Source organism: Paramisgurnus dabryanus, chromosome 22 (assembly GCF_030506205.2).
Source record: "Paramisgurnus dabryanus chromosome 22, PD_genome_1.1, whole genome shotgun sequence".
Taxonomy (NCBI): Eukaryota; Metazoa; Chordata; class Actinopteri; order Cypriniformes; family Cobitidae; genus Paramisgurnus; species Paramisgurnus dabryanus.
In genome coordinates this window covers 18,226,234-18,245,063 of record NC_133358.1, presented here as the reverse complement: position 1 = coordinate 18,245,063, position 18,830 = coordinate 18,226,234, and the positions used below count along the sequence as shown (strand labels likewise).

Below are 18,830 nucleotides of genomic sequence, written 5' to 3'. Positions count from 1 at the left end.
AACTTATTTATGTTTCTAAATCATAAATGTTTATCACACGTTTAAGGGTTGGATATTTACGTAAAGATAACGTCATGTGTAAGCCTATCACACGTTGTTTATGTAAATAAAATAAGTTAAATATGAACGTATGATTAAATTCGTCCTGTAGGCACGGAGATGATGCAATCAAGGCAAAAACTTCAAAAAAGCTAGATATCCAAACAAATGCATTATAGCCAGTGATTCTTTAATATGAGCAATCACAATACCAACATTATAATAACACAAAAATGAACCAAATATATACAAAGGAATACATTTGTATACACGTTGACTGAATGCGGATGAAACCTGGGTCCGTCTTTAGCCTATGACGTCATGCATTTTGTAGTTTTTGTGCTCCGAGTCGTGCAGCAAATTGAATGGTCATTTTTACTGTGTTTTTGACTGATAACTGATCAGTGTAAGACACTTTTTTTATTTTAGTAGTATTGTGACACTAACTGCACATGTGAAATCACAATTCTTAGAGTTGGATATGTAATGTTGTAAGTAAGAAAAGTAAGAACTAGTATTTATTTTCAGATAACTTTCTTAAAGTTCACCTGTACTCTGGATTACTGCTCATGTGTCAGTCAGTTCACACGTCTTATAAATAATGCTTTATGTCATAAATCTAAACATAATCCTATCATGTAACGTAGTAAAGTGAAATGTAATTTAATAATTTGACATACTGTACTAATGGCATTATTAAACAAATAAGCCTAACAAATAAGATATTTTCACAACTAATCTATTTACATAATACAAATTAAATTGTAAAAAAATAAATTATTCTGCATGTCCCTTTGGGCTCTCAGGAGGTTCCCACGGTTATCCCCAGCACATGCACTATTGCAGGCCTGAAAAAGTAGGCTTAAGTCATAAGAAAGGCATAACTAAAATCATACTAAATTGCATTATTTATGTAGTTATATAATTGGTGAAATATATCTATAATTTGTGGTCGTTTAGGCTAAAAATATTAACAGACAAACTCCAACATTTCCGTTCGACCGAGAACTGTCCGGGAAATGACGTCAGTGCAGACAAAATATGGCGTCTACGATCGCTGTAGAGGCTATAGATAAACAACGTATAGCTATTCAGTCCAAATAACACTGGCTTATTGTCATTGAAAGACGCTTATGGGCAGCGTGTCGTGGTGGATCATGATATTTCATATTTAATTTATCTGGTCTTTGTCCTACACTAGCACTCCATGTCCGAAGGACCTCGGGCTCCCTGGTCGAAGCGGGGTTGCGTGGAGTCGCATCGCCGAGGTAAAACCCTGCTATAATCATTTTATTTCACACACAACCTTATTCCGCCTAATATATAAGTCACTTTAATTCAATGGAATAGAAAACACCAGTATTGTCTTTCATACTTTATGGGTGAACTTGGCAGTCAGTGTGGCGAATCAGGTTTATTTACTGGCTGTGTCTTAACACCTAGCGAGCTCCCTAATATCTAGACAGCAAGTTTAGACATCAAACGCGGGTATGATGCCAATAACTGCTATGTTGGCAGCTCACATAGTTTTGACAGACAGCTACTATTAATAAAGTCTATTAAATTACAGACACAAAAAAAACAAACAATAAAATGTCCTCTGCATATATATTTTACTGTCTACCAGGAGTCCATAGTATGTATTTCTATTTGAATTAGTTAAGTGTGGATATTCTGTCATATTTACTGAGGATGTTTTATTAAATATGGGTTGATTGTAACAAGAGGTCAACCCAAGTTCAAAGGATTTAAAAATACCATGTTGAGTTAAATGAAAGGTGGAAACCATGTGCCATTTTAATCTAATCCAATTTAAATTGACAAATTTATCAAAACATTTAAAATATTTTAAAAGGATTGGCTTTTGTACCTGTGGACTATGTTGCCTCTATTCTTTTCTCAGCCCTGCAAAAATAAACTATTTTAAAATAATTTACATGTTGCTCAGACTTCTGGAATTATAACATTTAATATATTATATTAAAACTTGTATGCATTCACTAACTATTTGGATGTTACCTGTTTTTAGAGCAGGGCAAGTACAAGCAGAGGAAATGTGAACGGCCCTTTAGTGCAGTGAAGCCGACGGTTGGTCAGGAGGCCTCTAAAAGGTAACAAAATATCGTTTGTCAAGTTTTTTTTAGCTCTTTTTATATTTAACACATCAATAAATCTTTCAATGTCCTGTTTGAACACAGTGGGACATTTAGTTTTTGCAGCGTCTTCACCATATCAGTAATTTTCAAATTGTTTTAATGAATGGGGCTTGTTCAATTTGTCATTTAGGCATCTTCAGAATTTAATTTCCTACGGACACAAGAGGTACTGGCCTCTGATTGGCTCGGACACCCCCCTGTGACATGCCCGTGGCCAATCAGAGGTGAGTGTGCTGTGTGTGTGCACTAGCGGGGGAGTGTAGGGATGCTCCCTGATCAAGTTTGGCTTTCAACAGCAAAAACTGAATTGCTGAGGTGTGATTTTTAATAAAAAGACTGGCATGTTTTTTACCATCTAATACTCACTAAACTACAAATCATTAACACTTTTAGGTTGTTAAATAATTTTACTTGTTTCTCTCTTTCATCATCTTATTGATTCATAAGAATCAGCCTCCATCTTAAAGGGGACATATCATGAAAATCTTGAAAAATACTTTTTCCATGTTTAAGTGCTAAAAACAACAACAACCCAATAACTTCGTTTGGTAAACCATTCTTTGCAAGTATGTGAAAAAATAGGTCATTAAAAATTTAAAATCATTTGATCTACTTAACTGCTCCTTACTGACCCCTGCAGGCCAGGAAAGGTATTGTATGCTTCTCTTGCCTTTGTAGAAGTTTCTTTGCTTTGCGAGGTTATGCGTTTGACAAAAAATTACTATTTTGAAGCTCTGTGACAACAGAAAAATCAGTGTAATTAATTTCCCACATATACCATGTTACCATGAGATGATGTTAAATGCCCATATCTCTCTATTACAGTCTTCCCAACCTTGCAGGCATGACCAGCTGAATTGGAGTGCATTGACTCTTGACGTTATTTATTACAACGTCTGTCTCTGCAGGTGCCTAATGGCAGGGGATGTGGAGGTCTACCTTTCCCAAGTGCATGATGGCAGTGTGTCCTCAGGCTTCCGAGCCTTGTACGAGGAGCGGCTGTTGCTTGACGTCACGCTGCTCATCGAGGAGCACCACTTCCAGGCGCACAAGGCCCTGTTAGCAACGCAAAGCGACTACTTTCGGGTCATGTTTACGGCTGACATGCGTGAACGCGACCAGGATAAGATTCACATGAAGGGGTTGACGGCGGCTGGCTTTGGTCACGTCCTTCGCTTCATGTACTACGGTTCCTTGGAGTTGAGCATGGTCACGGTACAGGAGATCCTACAGGCGGCTATGTACGTGCAACTCACGGAGGCCGTGGAGTTCTGCTGCTCCTTCCTGCTGGCCAAGATATGTTTGGAGAACTGCGCCGAGGTCATGCGGTTGCTGGAAGACTTCAGCGTCGGCGTAGAAGGCGTGCAGGAGCAGCTTGACGCTTTTCTGCTGGAGAACTTCGTGCCGCTGATGGCTCGACCAGACTTCTTGTCGTATTTGAGTTTGGAGAAGCTGATGGCATACTTGGACAGTGACCAACTGAGTCGGTTTCCAGAAATTGAGCTGTACGAGGCAGTGCAGGCCTGGTTGAGGCACGACCGGCGTCGCTGGAGGCATACGGATGCTGTGGTGCAGAATCTGCGCTTTTCCCTCATGACCCCCACTAACATCTTTGAAAAGGTACAGATGTTTACTTGAAATCGTGAAAAGCTAATGATTTTGGTGCGTTGGTATGTGAATGTTTCTTGTTATTCCTCACATAGGTAAAGACATCAGAGTTCTATCGATATTCCCGCCAACTGAGGTTAGAAGTTGACCAGGCGCTGAGCTACTTTCATCAGGTGAATGAACAGCCGTTGGCTGAGACCAAGTCCAACCGCATCAGATCCGTAAGACCTCAGACTGCCGTATTTCGTGGAATGATAGGCCACAGCATGGTCAATAGTAAGATCCTCCTTTTGCATCGGCCCAAGGTGTGGTGGGAACTGGAAGGCCCCCAAGTCCCTCTCCGCCCCGATTGCCTGGCCATCGTCAACAATTTTTCTTTCTTGCTGGGTGGTGAAGAGCTGGGTCCGGATGGCGAGTTTCACGCTTCTTCCAAAGTTTACCGGTATGATCCCAGACAGAACTCCTGGCTACGTATGGCTGACATGTCTGTGCCAAGATCGGAATTCGCCGTCGGCGTCATCGGGAAGTATATTTATGCCGTCGCAGGCCGCACTCGAGACGAGACGTTTTATTCTACGGAGCGTTATGATATTGTTGAGGACAAGTGGGAGTTTGTAGACCCATACCCCGTAAATAAGTATGGGCACGAAGGCACAGTCCTAAATGGGAAGCTATATATCACTGGTGGTATCACCTCCTCTTCCACCTCAAAACAAGTATGCGTTTTCGATCCAGGACGGGAAGGGACATCCGACCACCGCACACGACGCACACCAATCCTAACCAGCTGCTGGGAGAACAAGTCAAAGATGAACTACGCCCGTTGCTTCCATAAGATGATCTCCCACAATGGGAAGCTGTATGTGTTCGGTGGCGTATGCGTGATACTACGCGCGTCATTCGAGTCACAAGGTTGTCCTTCGACAGAGGTATACGACCCTGAGACAGACGAGTGGACTATTCTCGCCTCCATGCCTATTGGTCGTAGCGGGCATGGAGTGGCAGTGTTAGACAAACAGATCATGGTGCTCGGGGGACTTTGCTACAACGGTCATTACAGCGACTCTATCCTTACTTTTGACCCCGAGGAAAATAAATGGAAAGAGGACGAGTATCCCAGAATGCCTTGCAAGCTGGATGGACTACAAGTGTGTAGTTTGCACTTTCCAGAATATGTTCTGGAACACGTGAGACGCTGCAGCTGAGGCTGTCTTTGTAACTTTCGGGAGAAAACGTTTACAGGTGTGGGAAGTAATACTAATACTGTTAAAGCTTTTAAACTGTAGGCCAGTGCTTATTTAAGAACAAAACTCCTTTTTAGGCTTTCATTGTAGAAAGGAAGAGGTCATATTCAAACCAATAAATACAACCTTTGTCAGTCATAAGTTTATCTGCATTGTAATCATAATTATCCTGTAGAGCGCATACTATTCACTACACTGTCTTCTGTGATGTCACTATATTCCCTCATTCTGGCGTTTCGGAGGAAGTCATGTTTTATGCGTACATATTCCCCGACACAGAAATCCGTATCTAGAAGGAATTAGAAATGAAATGAAAACTAATGTTGAGTAGAGATTGTACAACAATACAGTTCCCTGCATTTTTTCTTTCACATTTACTAAGAACGCATTTGTGCTGATACTAGTTGTAGTACTGTCGTGGAATAAAGATAATGACTATGATTGTAATTAATATATAATTCTAATGATGATGTTGACAAGCATTGCACTCAAACAAGGGCATATGTTACAGCTCTACAATAACACCGGCCCTCCACAGTTGACTGTAAAGAGAGAAAGCAGAGATTAGGGGACATTGTAGTTCTCCAACCTTTATTAGTTGTGCTTATGCTTATTATTTTAAGTTATTTATTAAAACGGCAAAGCCTTGCCTTGATCCAATCAGTATAATGTAATGAGCTACTTTTTGTGTGTGTGTCTTTCATTTTGTTAAACAAGCGAAAGGGCTAAAGCACATATGCATTGTCTGTTTAATGTCCAATTAAGCTGTTTTTGATGCATTGTACTGGAATAGAGGCTCATTCATCTCTGTATTATTAATATTAGTTACAGTTAAGATGGATTAAGCTTTGGTGAAAGGATTTGTCACTGTATAAGTCTACTTTTCCCCTCGTGTGTTACTACAGATTCCGTTTGTTAGTTACTTCCTCAAACACTAACTTTATGACCTTATGTATCTGTCTTTTGTGTGTCAAGCATATTTTTGTGTCCTATGTCATGTACATATAGATGCCAAACTGGTTTGTGAGGGTCAAGATGTAATGAGATGCACAGTAGATTTTAACCTTGTCTGGTTTTTCTTTAACAGGATAACAGACAGATATTCCACTATTTATAATAATTATCCATAGCCCTGTAACTTATTGAGAGGATTGCTAACATGTTTACCATTATCTGGTGGTTCATTGGTATTTGGAGACTTTGTAATTAATTTCCAAAAATAAATGTTCATACTGTCCAGCTCTTAGTTTTTTTCTAATTAAAAACAAGAAGTGTTTCGTTGGACCATTGTGTGCTGCTATGCTTGGATTTGATGTGTGTTTGAGCCACACTTATCTTGTGGGTTTATCTTTGTAAGAGGATCCACGAGAATGCACTGCCATCCTAAGCCTTTTCTAAAGCTTATTTGTCACTGTATCTGACAGAAAAGCAAGAAAACTGATTCTTGTTCTGTGCTAACCTTTTTATTTTTTATATTTTGGGTATCATGAAACTAGTTTTCTCAAGTGTTTCTGTAGCTTAAAGGAACACGCCCACATTTTGGGAATTTAGCTTATTCACAATATTCCCCAGAGTTATTTAAGTCCATACATACCTTTTTCATCTCCGTGCATGCTGTACCTCTGTCTGACGCAGCCCCCGCTAGCTTAGCTTAGCACAGAGACTGGAAGTGAATGGCTCCAGCTAGCATACTGTTCCCAATAAGTGACAAAATGAACATTTTCCTATTTATATGTTGTGATTTGTATAGTCACAGCGTGTACAATTTTTTTCACAGCGTGTACAAATAACAAGGTTATATGAGAGTCGTGCCCAAGTAGCAGTGCTTTGCCTTCTGAGAATATAGTGTGTATACTGTTAAAAGATGGCTGTGTCTCATATGACCTTGTTATTTGTACACTCTGTGACTATACAGATCACAACATATAAATAGGAAAATGTTCACGTTATTTTGTCACTTATTGGGAGCAGTTTGCTAGCCGGAGCCATTCACTTCCAGTCTCTGTGCTAAGCTAAGCTAGCGTGGGCTGCGTCAGACAGAGTTACAGCACGCACAGAGATGAGAAAGGTATGTATGGACTTATCTAACTCTGGGGCATATGGTAAATAAGCTACATTCCCCAAATGTGGGCGTGTTCCTTTAATTGGTAGTGGATTGTGTTAGCATTAGCAATGCAAAGGTCATGGGGTTTGATCCCAGAGAGTAGGCTACACATACTGATAAAATGTATACCTTGTAATGCACTGTAAGTTGCTTTGGACAAAACCCATGTAAATGTTTTTTCTCTTTTTAAATAATGATCAAATTCGATGATTAAGTTTTTTTTATAGATATTTAGAGACAAATATAGTGGCAAAAAGTCTTGAATTTTTATAAGAAAAAGCTTGAATCTCTATAAGAAAAACTCAGAGGCAAAGGTTCCAGGTGCCAAACAAAGATTACTTTATTCGCTCGAGCCAACAAAGTGAGACAATCAATAAAAACCCTCAAAGAGATGCTCAAAGATCATCTGCCCACCCAACACCTGACTTCATTTTTATACAGTAAGATCAAACACTTCTTATCTGAGATGACGTACACTCTTCTCATTGGTCTCACCCTGCCACAATTAACTTATTTGTTTGATGTAGCAAAAGTGCTGTTTAACTCTCTCTCATGTCTAAAATGACATACTCTGCTTATTGGTTTTCTTGGCCTACCTAGTACAGCTACCTTATTGTTAATGTAGCGTAGTACAGCCGGACTTCTTCTCAAATCTAAAATGACGTACTTTGTTTATTGCTTCAATTGGCCTTGGCCTTCCTGCAGTGCTTGTTGTGAGACATAATAAATATGTGGAAACAATGCATAATAACTACCTTATCAATAATAAGACAGAATATATATTTATAATCAGAGCATAATCAATAATGTGGCAGAATATATATTTGTGGAAAATAAATGAATAATTTATAATAAATGCACAATCCATAAAAAAAAACAATGACACCCATCAAACAAGAACTACCATACAAACTCCCTAAATTCCCAGTTTTACTACTTACATACTACTATTTTAGATTTTATTTTAGCACAGATTGAATATGCTTTGCGCCAAACCTAGATCTCAAGATTTTTTTTAGTAAAGTGTTACCGGTGTTACCTTATGGCTTCTGGCCCCCGGTTTAGTAGAGATTCACTCCAATCTGTACAAATCTGTAATAGAGACAGCTGTTTGAAAATGTGACCCCTTTCAGCCAAAACACACAGCGTCTGGGTTGTGTGACTTTTTAATTTTGTATTTTGTTGTAATGTACTTTCGGGTAATTTTAGATTTGATGAATTTGTGAATATTTTCTACAGGCAATGCCTTGGCATTCATATTGAGTACTGAAATCTTATGTCATATTAATCTTATGCATGTTAATTGTGCATCAGAAAAACTTGCTGGATTCAAAATATGAGCTTTTTATGAGCTCTAAAGAGAGATTAATTATAAATTGAATATGTGATGACAAGTAAATTAATTAAATGCACGTTTCCTCATGAAATTTTTTTAAATCGATGAGCAATCTATAGTGTATAAGGAAACAGGTTTGTAAGAGCTTGTATTCAGTTCTCCTTTTGGACAATTAAAAGCAGTGATTTTGCTGATGATCGCAGGCAAATATATGTCGATTTCCAGTTCCGTTAAAAGTCCCGCAGTAAAACGAGTGCGCACGTGGCGCCGTGGCTTAGATGGTTAAAGCGCCTGTCTAGTAAACAGGAGATCCTGGGTTCGAATCCCAGCGGTGCCTATTGGGGAGTCATACTATTTTACATATACGCGATACAACGTCTGTACTATAACTAAATATTGCATTTATATTATCTATAGAATAGAAATAATCTCACTGCTATAATTTAATGAAGATAATCTGTTCTTCAAAGTACCACTTTTGCTATTTCTATACTTTTATTTGTTGCTTTGGCAAGTCACAACTGCATTGCAGTGCCAATTTTCTGAAGTTGACTCTTATAAAATTCAGTTAATCATTGCCCTCTACTGGCAATGTTAATGTCGAATCTATTTTTTACAGTCTGTGAATGCAATGCAAATAGACTCATTTTTTAATGTTTCGTATTTTATGCGTCCATTTTATAGATTTATACTTATTAATAAACTTAAAATATTGATGCTAAATAAATTATATCAATATTTAAAACTACCCACTTTGCATGATTTTTAAACATTTCTAAACTGAAAAGTCTTAAAAAAATACGCATAAATCCCACGTTAAATCATATCTGCAATTTACTATAAATTCATATAATCTGAAATGATTTGCCAAATCATCATGATAAAAAACAGCATACGATTCTTTGTACGGTGGGCGTTGCTAAAAGGAAACGAACCCTGATTCCTGCAGTCTGTGTTTGACTGAAGTTACATAAAAACGCGTTTTTCAGCTTTACTTTACCTCACAGCGAAATAAATCTGAGGCTTTGGTTGTAGGGTAAGTGAATTTAATCGATTATTTTAAGTTTAGCATTAGCATTTGAGCGCGTGTTTGATGTTACAGAAATGTAACGTTATCACATGATCGCCTTTCACCCATTTCTTTAAAAAATAATGAATCAGCGTAAACCAGTCAAGTTGTACGTTTCCCTTTTATAAATAGATGGCAAATGAAGCAAAGCCCTGTCCATGTGATATAGGGGACAAGATTGAATATGGGGGTCTCGGAGAAGAAGTTCAGATTGAACACATTAAAGCCTATCTGGTCAAACATGCAACTTCAAAAAAGGCAATTATTGTAATTCAAGACATTTATGGTTGGCAGCTTCCAAATACCAGATACATGGCCGACATGCTCTCAGCAAATGGATACATGTAAATATCTGCTTATGTTTTTTTTTATATTGAAATGGTTCCAGAAGTCTCTGTAGTCACCTAATTGTTTTGCTATTGTAGTACTATATGTCCAGATTTTTTTGTTGGAAAAGAGCCATGGAGCCCATCTCATGATTGGTCAACATTTCAACAATGGCTAGAGGACAAAAAACCTACAGACATCAAAAAGTAAAGTTCAATGAACGTTTTCCCCTCATATATTTTGCCACATTCTAGATAAACCTTAACAAACATCTTATTTAACTACTAGGGAAGTGGATGTTGTATTGAAGTACTTGAAGGAGCAGTGTGGGGCAAATGATATAGGTGTTGTGGGCTTCTGCTGGGGTGGGGTTGCAACCCACTATATTGCTCTCCAATATCAAGAAATCAAAGCTGGAGTCTCGGTTTATGGTAATGTATGTTTTTTCCTGAACAGTCAAGCGTGTAGAAGAGAATGTGTGTGTCAAAATGTCTGTAATCTTTTAACCCAGGTATTGTTCGAGAGAGAGAAGACCGATTTGATCTTAAAGCTCCAACCCTCTTCATCTTTGCAGAAAATGATGCAGTTATTCCTCTTGATCAGGTAAGCCTAGCTGAAGAACAGATTTTTGAACCAAGTGGTCTGTGATTTTTTTTTATATTTAAGCTTTCCTATTTAGGTAAATTATCATTCATGCACACATTTTACAATGTTTCCTGGACAGGGATTAGCTTAAACCAGGACTAAGCCTTAGTTTAATTAGGAAATATATTTAGTTTTAACAAACAAGCCTTACTAAAAACATTACTTGTGTGCATTTGGAGGCAAAGCAATGGGTACTGATGTATTTTAAGACAGAGGTTCTCACACTTTTTCAGTGTGTGGCCCCCCTTGTGTACGGCGCATTCCTACACGCCCCCCCAAAAAAAAATTTATGACAAAAAACAGTGCTAAAACTCAACATTTTAATAAAAAAAACCATTAAATTATACAAAGTAGTGCTTTTGGGTGATTCTCGCAAAATTAGACTTATGAGGTGTCATGAAATGTTTTGATAAAAAAAGTAAATGCTATCAAAATAAGAAGCATACAGTTACAAACATCTCTTTTTGTACTATTTTGCACATGATTTCAAATGACATCATACAAACCAATTTTGTTGTTTTATCCACATTTAAGGGGAAAATTTTCATTACCGCAACATGTCCATGCCTGAATTTGGGTTCTTTGACATGGAAATATTTATAATTAAAAAATCAAAAAAATAAAAAGCTTCAGTGCATGTTATACTATAAACATTTACAGTAAAGAAACATGTGGTATTTGATGATCATTGGTAAATGTAGAGACAATAATAAGGAATATAAATGTGTCCAAGAAAAATTTTCTCATCCTCCGCAACAATTTTTAATCATTGTTTAAGCCCTCAAGGAACTAAAATTTTCACACACAAAAAAAATGTTTTGGAAGGGACATAATTGACTGTGACACTCAAGATGGCTACCAGATAAGCAGTCCTTATTTTTTCTCTCCAGATAAAAGTTGAAATTTTGTTTGTCATAGTACCTAGACAGTTCTCATTACCGAAACATGAGTTTGTAAATGCATATATTTAATGTAATATCATGTTGCGGTAATGATAATTTTTGATAATGATCCTCTAGTAAATGTAAACAACTGAGAGAATCACCCTTTTGGTTAGTAGCCTTATTTTTTTTTTTTAGGTTTCATCACACTACATTCATGATAAATTAATGCATTTTATAAAATGTCATAAAACTGGGGCCCCTCTGGCACCATATGGCCCCCAGTTTTTTTGAGAACCAGTTTTAAGAAGTCAGTGCAAGTTGTTTTCAGTTTGGACAGCTCTTACATTTTTCTTTTAGTCTAGGAGTAGTCTAATCCCTGACCAGGAAACCACCCATTTGTCTTTTAAACAAAGACTTTCCTTTATAGATTTTTGTCATGCTGTATCAAGTCTTGGTTCTGCTGGCAAATCTATAAAATCTTTAGTTGGCGTGAAGTTTCACAGATTTTTTTATCCTTTATGTTAACGGTTCAGCTGCTGAAAAAAGCAACCCTATATCTTGCTGCTACAATAAGGATGAATCGCTTTATTTGTTGTATCGAACACGTGTTTGTTGTACCAAAGAAATTTGCTTGCAGGCCAAACAGCCCAACTTAAATATTATCTTCTATTTAAAGATATTGCAATTTATATGCCTTTATATGGACAATTCCATGCACATGTCAATCTTTTTTATGAAAAGTGAAGGTTTATCCAGGGTTTTTAACCATACTGGAATCTGAGATGTCAGTATTTGGCTGTTTAAATACCCATTTAAAGTCTGTTAAAGTCTTTAAAGCATTTGCTTTTAATTATTTTCCATACTTAAGTGGAATTTTCCAAATTGTCACGTCCACAACATTGTTTCTTCATCATAAACGTGCATACAAAAATAAAATAAAATTTTTTTTAAGAGCCATCCTTTCTTCATTTGTTGAGTATTATTGCTTGGTTTATATCTTTTAATTCGCATTAGTGGTGTGACTTTAAAAGAACTTTATGTATCAGAAAAGATTTATTAGCTGGGACCTAAATTTTGCATAGACCATCATTGTACAGTCTGTTTATTATTGTTCTTTTTTAATAAAGGTGACTACACTAGAAACAAGACTGAAGGAAAAGTGCACAGCTGACTTTCAAGTGAAAATCTTCCCGAATCAGACTCATGGGTTTGTCCATCGGAAGAGAGCAGACATTAACCCAGATGATAAACCCTACATTGAAGAAGCCAGGAAAGATATGATAAACTGGTTAAATAAGTACATTTAAGCTGTGGGGTCTATAAAGCATTGGTTTAAAATAATAAAGATCATCACACTAAGGTGGCATAATGTTTATATGCAATTAAAAGTTATGCAGTTCTGTTTTATTGGATGATGGAGAAAAACTTTTGAGGAAAGGACAACTATTGGAGACTCAAATCTGAAAACAAAATTTTAATGATCACTTCAGTACTACATTGACAGAGAACTGTATCAAATGATAAATAACTGTACGAAGGTTCTGACACATTCCTTTAGAAGTGCTGTAGACCGTTCACTTTAACAGCTACACAAGGTTTAGTCTTCAGATTCGCCAGGGCCTCTGATGTCATCGATCTTCAGGATCATCTTCACTACTTGAGTGGCCAAAGAAATCTGCTGTTTCTTTCCAATAAGGGTCTCGATTACATGTTGTTGCTTCATGTCTGCAAAGATTAAAAAAAAGTTTAATTTCATATGTTTTAAGTAATCATTCATAATCAGATATAACAAAGCAAGTGTTAAAAAAACTAAAAAAAAAAAGGCTGCATGTTTTGACCACTAATGCTTCTTTTCTTTTACATAACTACTCATACCTTTAAACCGTTTACTAACAGTTTTTCTACATTTTCCATTGTAGATTTTGTTTTAATTACTGTACACACTGTATAATAAAGAAATCCATACCATTTGTTCCCAAGTTTAAGCAGTCAATTCCAAGTGCCGGGTTGCCTTCCTTGACTTGTTTAGCTCTGACCTCTGCCATTGTCCGAATAGGATTCAATCCACTGTTCTCTGCAAGAGCCATAGGAACGACCTCCAAAGCATCAGCAAAAGCCCTCATGGCATACTGTTCCAGTGAGGGACACTGCAAAAAACAATGAGTTTTAAATATTTGCTCAAGTATAAAAAAAACTCAGAATATCACAGAATCCAAGACTTCAGTTTATGGCTGAAACATTCTTCTTTTTAATGTATAGTTTTCTTCTATGGTATAAGACAATACCATCTACCATGAACCTCCGTTGCAACAGAAGCTATGCCAGAAACGGAGATGAAACTTTGGATTTTATTTTCATCATACGCTGTTTAAAGGTGCAATTTGTAAGATATTTGCAGTAAAATCTCCAAAAACCACTAGGCCAGTGTTATATATTTTGTCCAGCTGATTACTATCAATATCTGTAATGTTTTCAACTACTTGTAATTCGTGAGAAAATTTCCATTCAAAACATTGACACGGGGCAGTGCAGTCTCTTATCAATGACGTTAATATCCATGTGACCCTTTGTCACCGCCTTTACTGACGTAAACCACATGACAACAGTGGTCGAGCTCGAAAAAATAAAATGGCGGCCAAGGAAGCGGCTGGAGCACAAATTTAGTGTAAATAAACGTATATTTTCACTTTTTAAGCATTTTAATTGCATTTCTAGCGAGAAATTAGTATTGAAGTTTTCAAATATGTGATTAGTTATCACAAAGGCGCTCTCGGTTTATATTTCAAACACGCTGCCTTTGAAGTGCGTCGGAAAGCCTTTCTCTGAGCGGCCTTCAGGCCTCCGAGGCCGAAGTCATTTCCTCAAGAGGCAGCGAGGCAACAAGTCCTCACTGCCTTGAGTTTTCGGACGCAGCGAGCCAGTGTCGTGGACAAATGCTGATTTTTGTTGACAATTTGTTGTTGCATTATCTGGATGGAGAGAGCTTCACCACAACATTTAACTAGACCGATATTATGATCCTGCTTGTGTTTTACGCGATGGGTGAGTTGTTTTGATTCGTAACCCTTCAAAAAACGTATGCTATTATATTGATCACAACATTAGTGTGTAGACTGTAATCAGCGCGTCTTCCCGCGGACGATATGCACATCAAAAGGTATTGTACAGCAATATAAATGGTCATTTTAAGACACTTCACAATAAGATTTGTACTGTCAATACATTATGTCAAAAATCATTGTAGATTGTAAGTTGAAAACTTAATTCTGTGCTGTGTTTACCATCGAATTTGGACTAATACTGTGACATCTATGACTAACAATTTCGTTTTGAACATCACATATAAACTTACATAATGAAATAAACGATGTCATCATAGCAACATTTATAAGACTTTATAAAAACATTTATAAAAATGTATAAGGATTACCTTATCCATCAATTTGATTTCTCGTTCTCGTCTGATTGATGGCCATCAGCGGTTGAGTTAAAGACTACAAATCCCATAATTCCACGCTGCTTCAGAGCGTCGGTAAACAACATCATTGTTTTTGTTTGATCTGGCGCCATCTTGCGGCGCATAATTGCAAATTGTATCTTTAAGTATAGCTGATTTTGACATTTCCTATCAGGCTTTGTTTTGCATGTAAACATTTATTCCACGTTGTAGAGATATGCTTGCATATTGACATTAACCCCAAAATTACAGAGATATAAATTTGGTCAATATCGCCCAGGCCTACTTTAGCTTACGGAAGTGCAGTACCTTATCAGCAGCCTCATTGACAGCAAGAGCACAGGAGATCTCTGAAGCACCGCCTCCATACACGATGCGGTGATCACGCACAAGATTACGGATGACACATAGAGCATCGTGAAGAGCTCTCTTAGCCTCCTCAATAATCTTCAGTTTGATGAATACAAAATAAAGGAAAGAAGAAAAATAAGAACATATGATGCCATAATACGCAAAAAATACATATGTTTCAATTTAGCACGAAATTCTTTACCATTTTGTTTCCACCACGGATAAAGATGGTCACTGCTCTCGAATTTTTGCACTCCTCAATAACCAGCATTCTGTCTTTAGTGGTCCCAAAGCAAATTTCCTTGACCAGCCCAGCGGTGCCCAACTTTTCTGCTGTCAGCTCGCAGAATCTGGGTACAATACGGCCTCCGGTAGCGATGGCAATGAGCTGGAGATGTTTAAAAAACATTTTTAAGTTTCAATCTTTACCACACCTTAGTGAACGATCAATAAGCACATGTTGGTAGTTTGTACAAACCTCAATCTCAGGTCCACCAACCCAGCGGATAGCAGGAAGCTCATTTTGCAGCAGTAAGTGATTGGCTTCATCATCAAACCCCCACTGGCAAATGGCAAGATTAGCTCCAGTGTCCTTGATCTTTTGTAGAGACAAAAGTATGAAAGTGAATTATCAGTGATAAATATTATAGGTATAGATTTATATTGGTAGTAATATTTAACAAACCTGTCGAATCATCTCTTCAAACTTCTCCTTCTCATATTTCTGCAGAGCTCTGTAGTCCTCCACTGATGTCACATCAAGCTTATGCTTGGTTTTGGGCTTGGGTGGCTCAAATGGGCAGGTGAGGATGGCAATCTTTGTGTCTTTCAGTACCTGGGGGAATGCACACAAAACATAACGTCCTTAGTTGTGATCCCATAATGTATATTTCAGAGTTCCTGTAGTTTAATTGGTAGAGCATTGTGTTAGCAACGCAAAGGTCATGGGTTTAGTACCAAATGCAGTAGATGTATAAGTATGCATGCACAAACCTTTGGCATCTGAGGGTGACTGAATTCTTTATCCACAATGACGCCTTTGATGAGTTGAGTGTCTTCTAGTTTACCGCCAACCTTTCCTTCCACTTTAATAAGTTCAAAGTCAACATCCTTCCTCTCCATATCAGCCACTGTTAAGATGGCATTGACGGCTATTTCTGCCATCTGTCTATGACACCGGTTGATCCTATGAATAAAGAGATTGATTTGATGATAATTTCCACAAGAGTGTCATTTATAAGCTAAGCAAATAATCCATAACAGAGACACTCACACTTTAGATCCTAGCGTGGTCATGGCTGTCTGAACGAGAGACTCTGTGTTGTTGGGATCCACTGGGAAGCTGTCGCCAATTTTGTCGAGATGTTCGATGGCAATCTTTGCAGCCTGGTCATAGCCATCAGTGATCCTGATAGGGTGAATGCCTCTGTCTAACAGCTGCTCAGCCTGCTCCAGAAGAGCTCCTGCCAACACTACAGTAATACACAAATGCATTAAACCAAAAGTCTAATTTGAGCATTTTAGCAAAATACTCATGGTTGTCATATTTAATAAATGACAGGCATGCTAAGTTATTGGTGATCAGTGGCAGCTGGTAACTTCACTTCCGAGAGGTGCAAATTTAAAATGTGTGTTTGGAGTGTCGTGTGTGGCTCGCCATGTCAAAATCACGTGAACCTGTGTGCATCATATGTGCCTGCTGCACACGTGTCAAAAGTTTTTTTTTTATAAAATAGACGCTCATGTTCACAAAATACTTGCAAGACACAGGGTTTCCTGCAGCACTTTGCAGTTCGGGCGGCCCGCCTAAGCTGGAAAAGCCTACCGCCTTAACTAGGTCGTCCAAAAAAAAAATAATTTTTCTGCATAAAAAAGCCGCCAAGTGCTCGAAGAATAGCGCAGACGCGCTTCACACCGCGGGCGGGCATGCGCGCCACACGGCCAAATGAGAGGAAGACGTGGTCTGTCACTGTCTGGAGGATAACTAGCAAGGTGATAAAACATCTCGGAGCTTAGCGCGGAAGCGCTTCACATGCGAGCGTGCACGCACGCCACACGGGCGAAATGAGAGAAAGACATCCGTCACGGTCTTGAGGATAGCCAGTAGATAAAACGCGTTAAAAGAAGAAATCACCGGCCGCCACTGTTGGTGATAAGAGGCAAATGCACCCACCAACAACACCGGTGGTTCCATCTCCAATTTCATCATCTTGAGACTTGGAGAGCTCAACCATGAGCTTGGCAATCTGGTGATCAACATCCATCATAGCGAGAATTGTTGCACCATCGTTGGTCACAGTCACCTCACCGTCCTTATCAACCATCATTTTGTCAAGCCCTGAAACATCATTGATTTAAATTAAAAAGTGGTGGGTTGGACCTGTAATACTCTATGCAGAATGTGTTTTTTTTTTTATTAATTGACTACTCACCATTGGGCCCCAGTGACGTCTTCAGGGTGTTTGCAACGGCCTTCGCTGCCATGATGTGTGACTGAAATAGACAAAATTGTAATTTTACAGCATTAATATTACAGATAATTTTTTTACATGTTAACCGTCAAGACAGTGAAGTACATAAAAACAACGAAGATTGTTATGCACTGATATATGGAAAAAAACGGCATTTAACTTAAAAAAGTGAAATATTATACTATAATATTTACTATATTTAACTATAGTAAATAATTCCTACATGCTATAATTAAATAATAAAGTATACTTCAGTATTTACGACTGTTTATTAATTTACCATAGTAATATTACAGAATACTAGTAATTATACTATCCTATCATTCCTGTATCATTAAACTACAGTTTATTATACTAAATACACTTTACTGTATTACTTTATTCGGGCATCCATCCTTAGCAGGTTTAAAATCAAAGCATTTCTAACCGAACTGTACAGTCGGCATGTTATATTTCCTTAAATCTCCATATTTGACTCTGCATCATGACTCAAAAGCCTGCTGCAGCGGAAGCACATGGACCATCCGCAAGCTGACATGCGACACATTAATGATAGCTTCAGACAATACAAATGTAAAACACCACAATCCATTTACTTCAGATGAGATTACAAACCCACAATATAAAACACTTAATAATTAAAGCGTGGCTTTGGGTTGTATGTGTAATCTAGTACACCGTCAAACAACGCAGAGAGCCCGTTAGCACATTGGCTTTGTACCTTCAGAGCTGCCAGGCCACTCAAGCGAGATTTCTTGTCTTGGTCCTTTAAGATGAGGAAAGGCCTTCCATATTCATCGAAGGCGAGACTCCCCATAGCTGACATTGTGGATCTGAACCACTGTGAAATGCACAGCTATGTACGAATGATTTTAATGCCTATAATTCAACGCTGTAGCTGTGCACCTCGCCGCGCGGATCTGCCGGCTAGGTTCTGGAAGAATCTCGGGGTGGGATGGGCCGAACCAAATGGAGTCAGTTGAAACAATCACGATAACGTATGTCACAAGAAATTAAATTATTCACGATATAATTTAAAACGGCTAAAAGTGAATAAGGACGAAGAAGGGTTATAAAAGCGTTACTTTGTACACTTTTAAACTGAAGCAACGATAATGGTTTATTCCACTCTCGCGATA

At 38.0% G+C, this 18,830-nt stretch overlaps 3 protein-coding genes and 1 non-coding gene across 8 annotated transcripts; 3 read left to right on the top strand and 1 right to left on the bottom strand.

Moving 5' to 3' along the window:
* The first annotated feature begins 1,062 nt into the window (after positions 1-1,062).
* Positions 1,063-6,284, top strand: klhl15 (kelch-like family member 15). 5 transcript variants are annotated; one of them, XM_065258042.1, is made up of 5 exons: positions 1,252-1,307; positions 2,069-2,150; positions 2,326-2,419; positions 3,104-3,815; positions 3,899-6,284. In XM_065258042.1, the coding sequence occupies exons 3-5, from the start codon at positions 2,400-2,402 to the stop codon at positions 5,006-5,008; spliced, it is 1,842 nt and encodes a 613-aa protein (XP_065114114.1). In that variant the 5' UTR covers positions 1,252-1,307; positions 2,069-2,150; positions 2,326-2,399; the 3' UTR covers positions 5,009-6,284. The 5 variants fall into 5 exon arrangements, with proteins under 5 accessions (XP_065114113.1, XP_065114117.1, XP_065114115.1 ...); XM_065258044.1 differs by having other exon boundaries at positions 3,021-3,815; XM_065258041.2 differs by lacking the exon at positions 2,326-2,419 and having other exon boundaries at positions 1,063-1,307.
* Positions 6,285-8,750: 2,466 nt separating this feature from the next.
* trnat-agu (transfer RNA threonine (anticodon AGU)) lies at positions 8,751-8,824 on the top strand. Its single transcript has one exon. It is a non-coding gene; the product is annotated as a tRNA-Thr (tRNA).
* Positions 8,825-9,396: 572 nt separating this feature from the next.
* On the top strand, positions 9,397-12,720 carry cmbl (carboxymethylenebutenolidase homolog (Pseudomonas)). Its single transcript, XM_065258048.2, has 6 exons — positions 9,397-9,523; positions 9,689-9,900; positions 9,982-10,089; positions 10,172-10,314; positions 10,395-10,486; positions 12,540-12,720. The coding sequence occupies exons 2-6, from the start codon at positions 9,689-9,691 to the stop codon at positions 12,717-12,719; spliced, it is 735 nt and encodes a 244-aa protein (XP_065114120.1). The 5' UTR covers positions 9,397-9,523; the 3' UTR covers position 12,720.
* Positions 12,721-12,871: 151 nt separating this feature from the next.
* On the bottom strand, positions 12,872-18,648 carry cct5 (chaperonin containing TCP1, subunit 5 (epsilon)). Its single transcript, XM_065258047.1, has 11 exons — positions 18,413-18,648; positions 17,653-17,713; positions 17,394-17,558; positions 16,494-16,692; positions 16,214-16,406; positions 15,906-16,055; positions 15,699-15,818; positions 15,423-15,608; positions 15,179-15,316; positions 13,379-13,559; positions 12,872-13,137 (listed from the first exon to the last, which is right to left on the bottom strand). Exons 1-11 carry the CDS (start codon positions 18,515-18,517, stop codon positions 13,010-13,012), a joined length of 1,626 nt encoding a protein of 541 aa, XP_065114119.1. The 5' UTR covers positions 18,518-18,648; the 3' UTR covers positions 12,872-13,009.
* Positions 18,649-18,830: the final 182 nt, after the last annotated feature.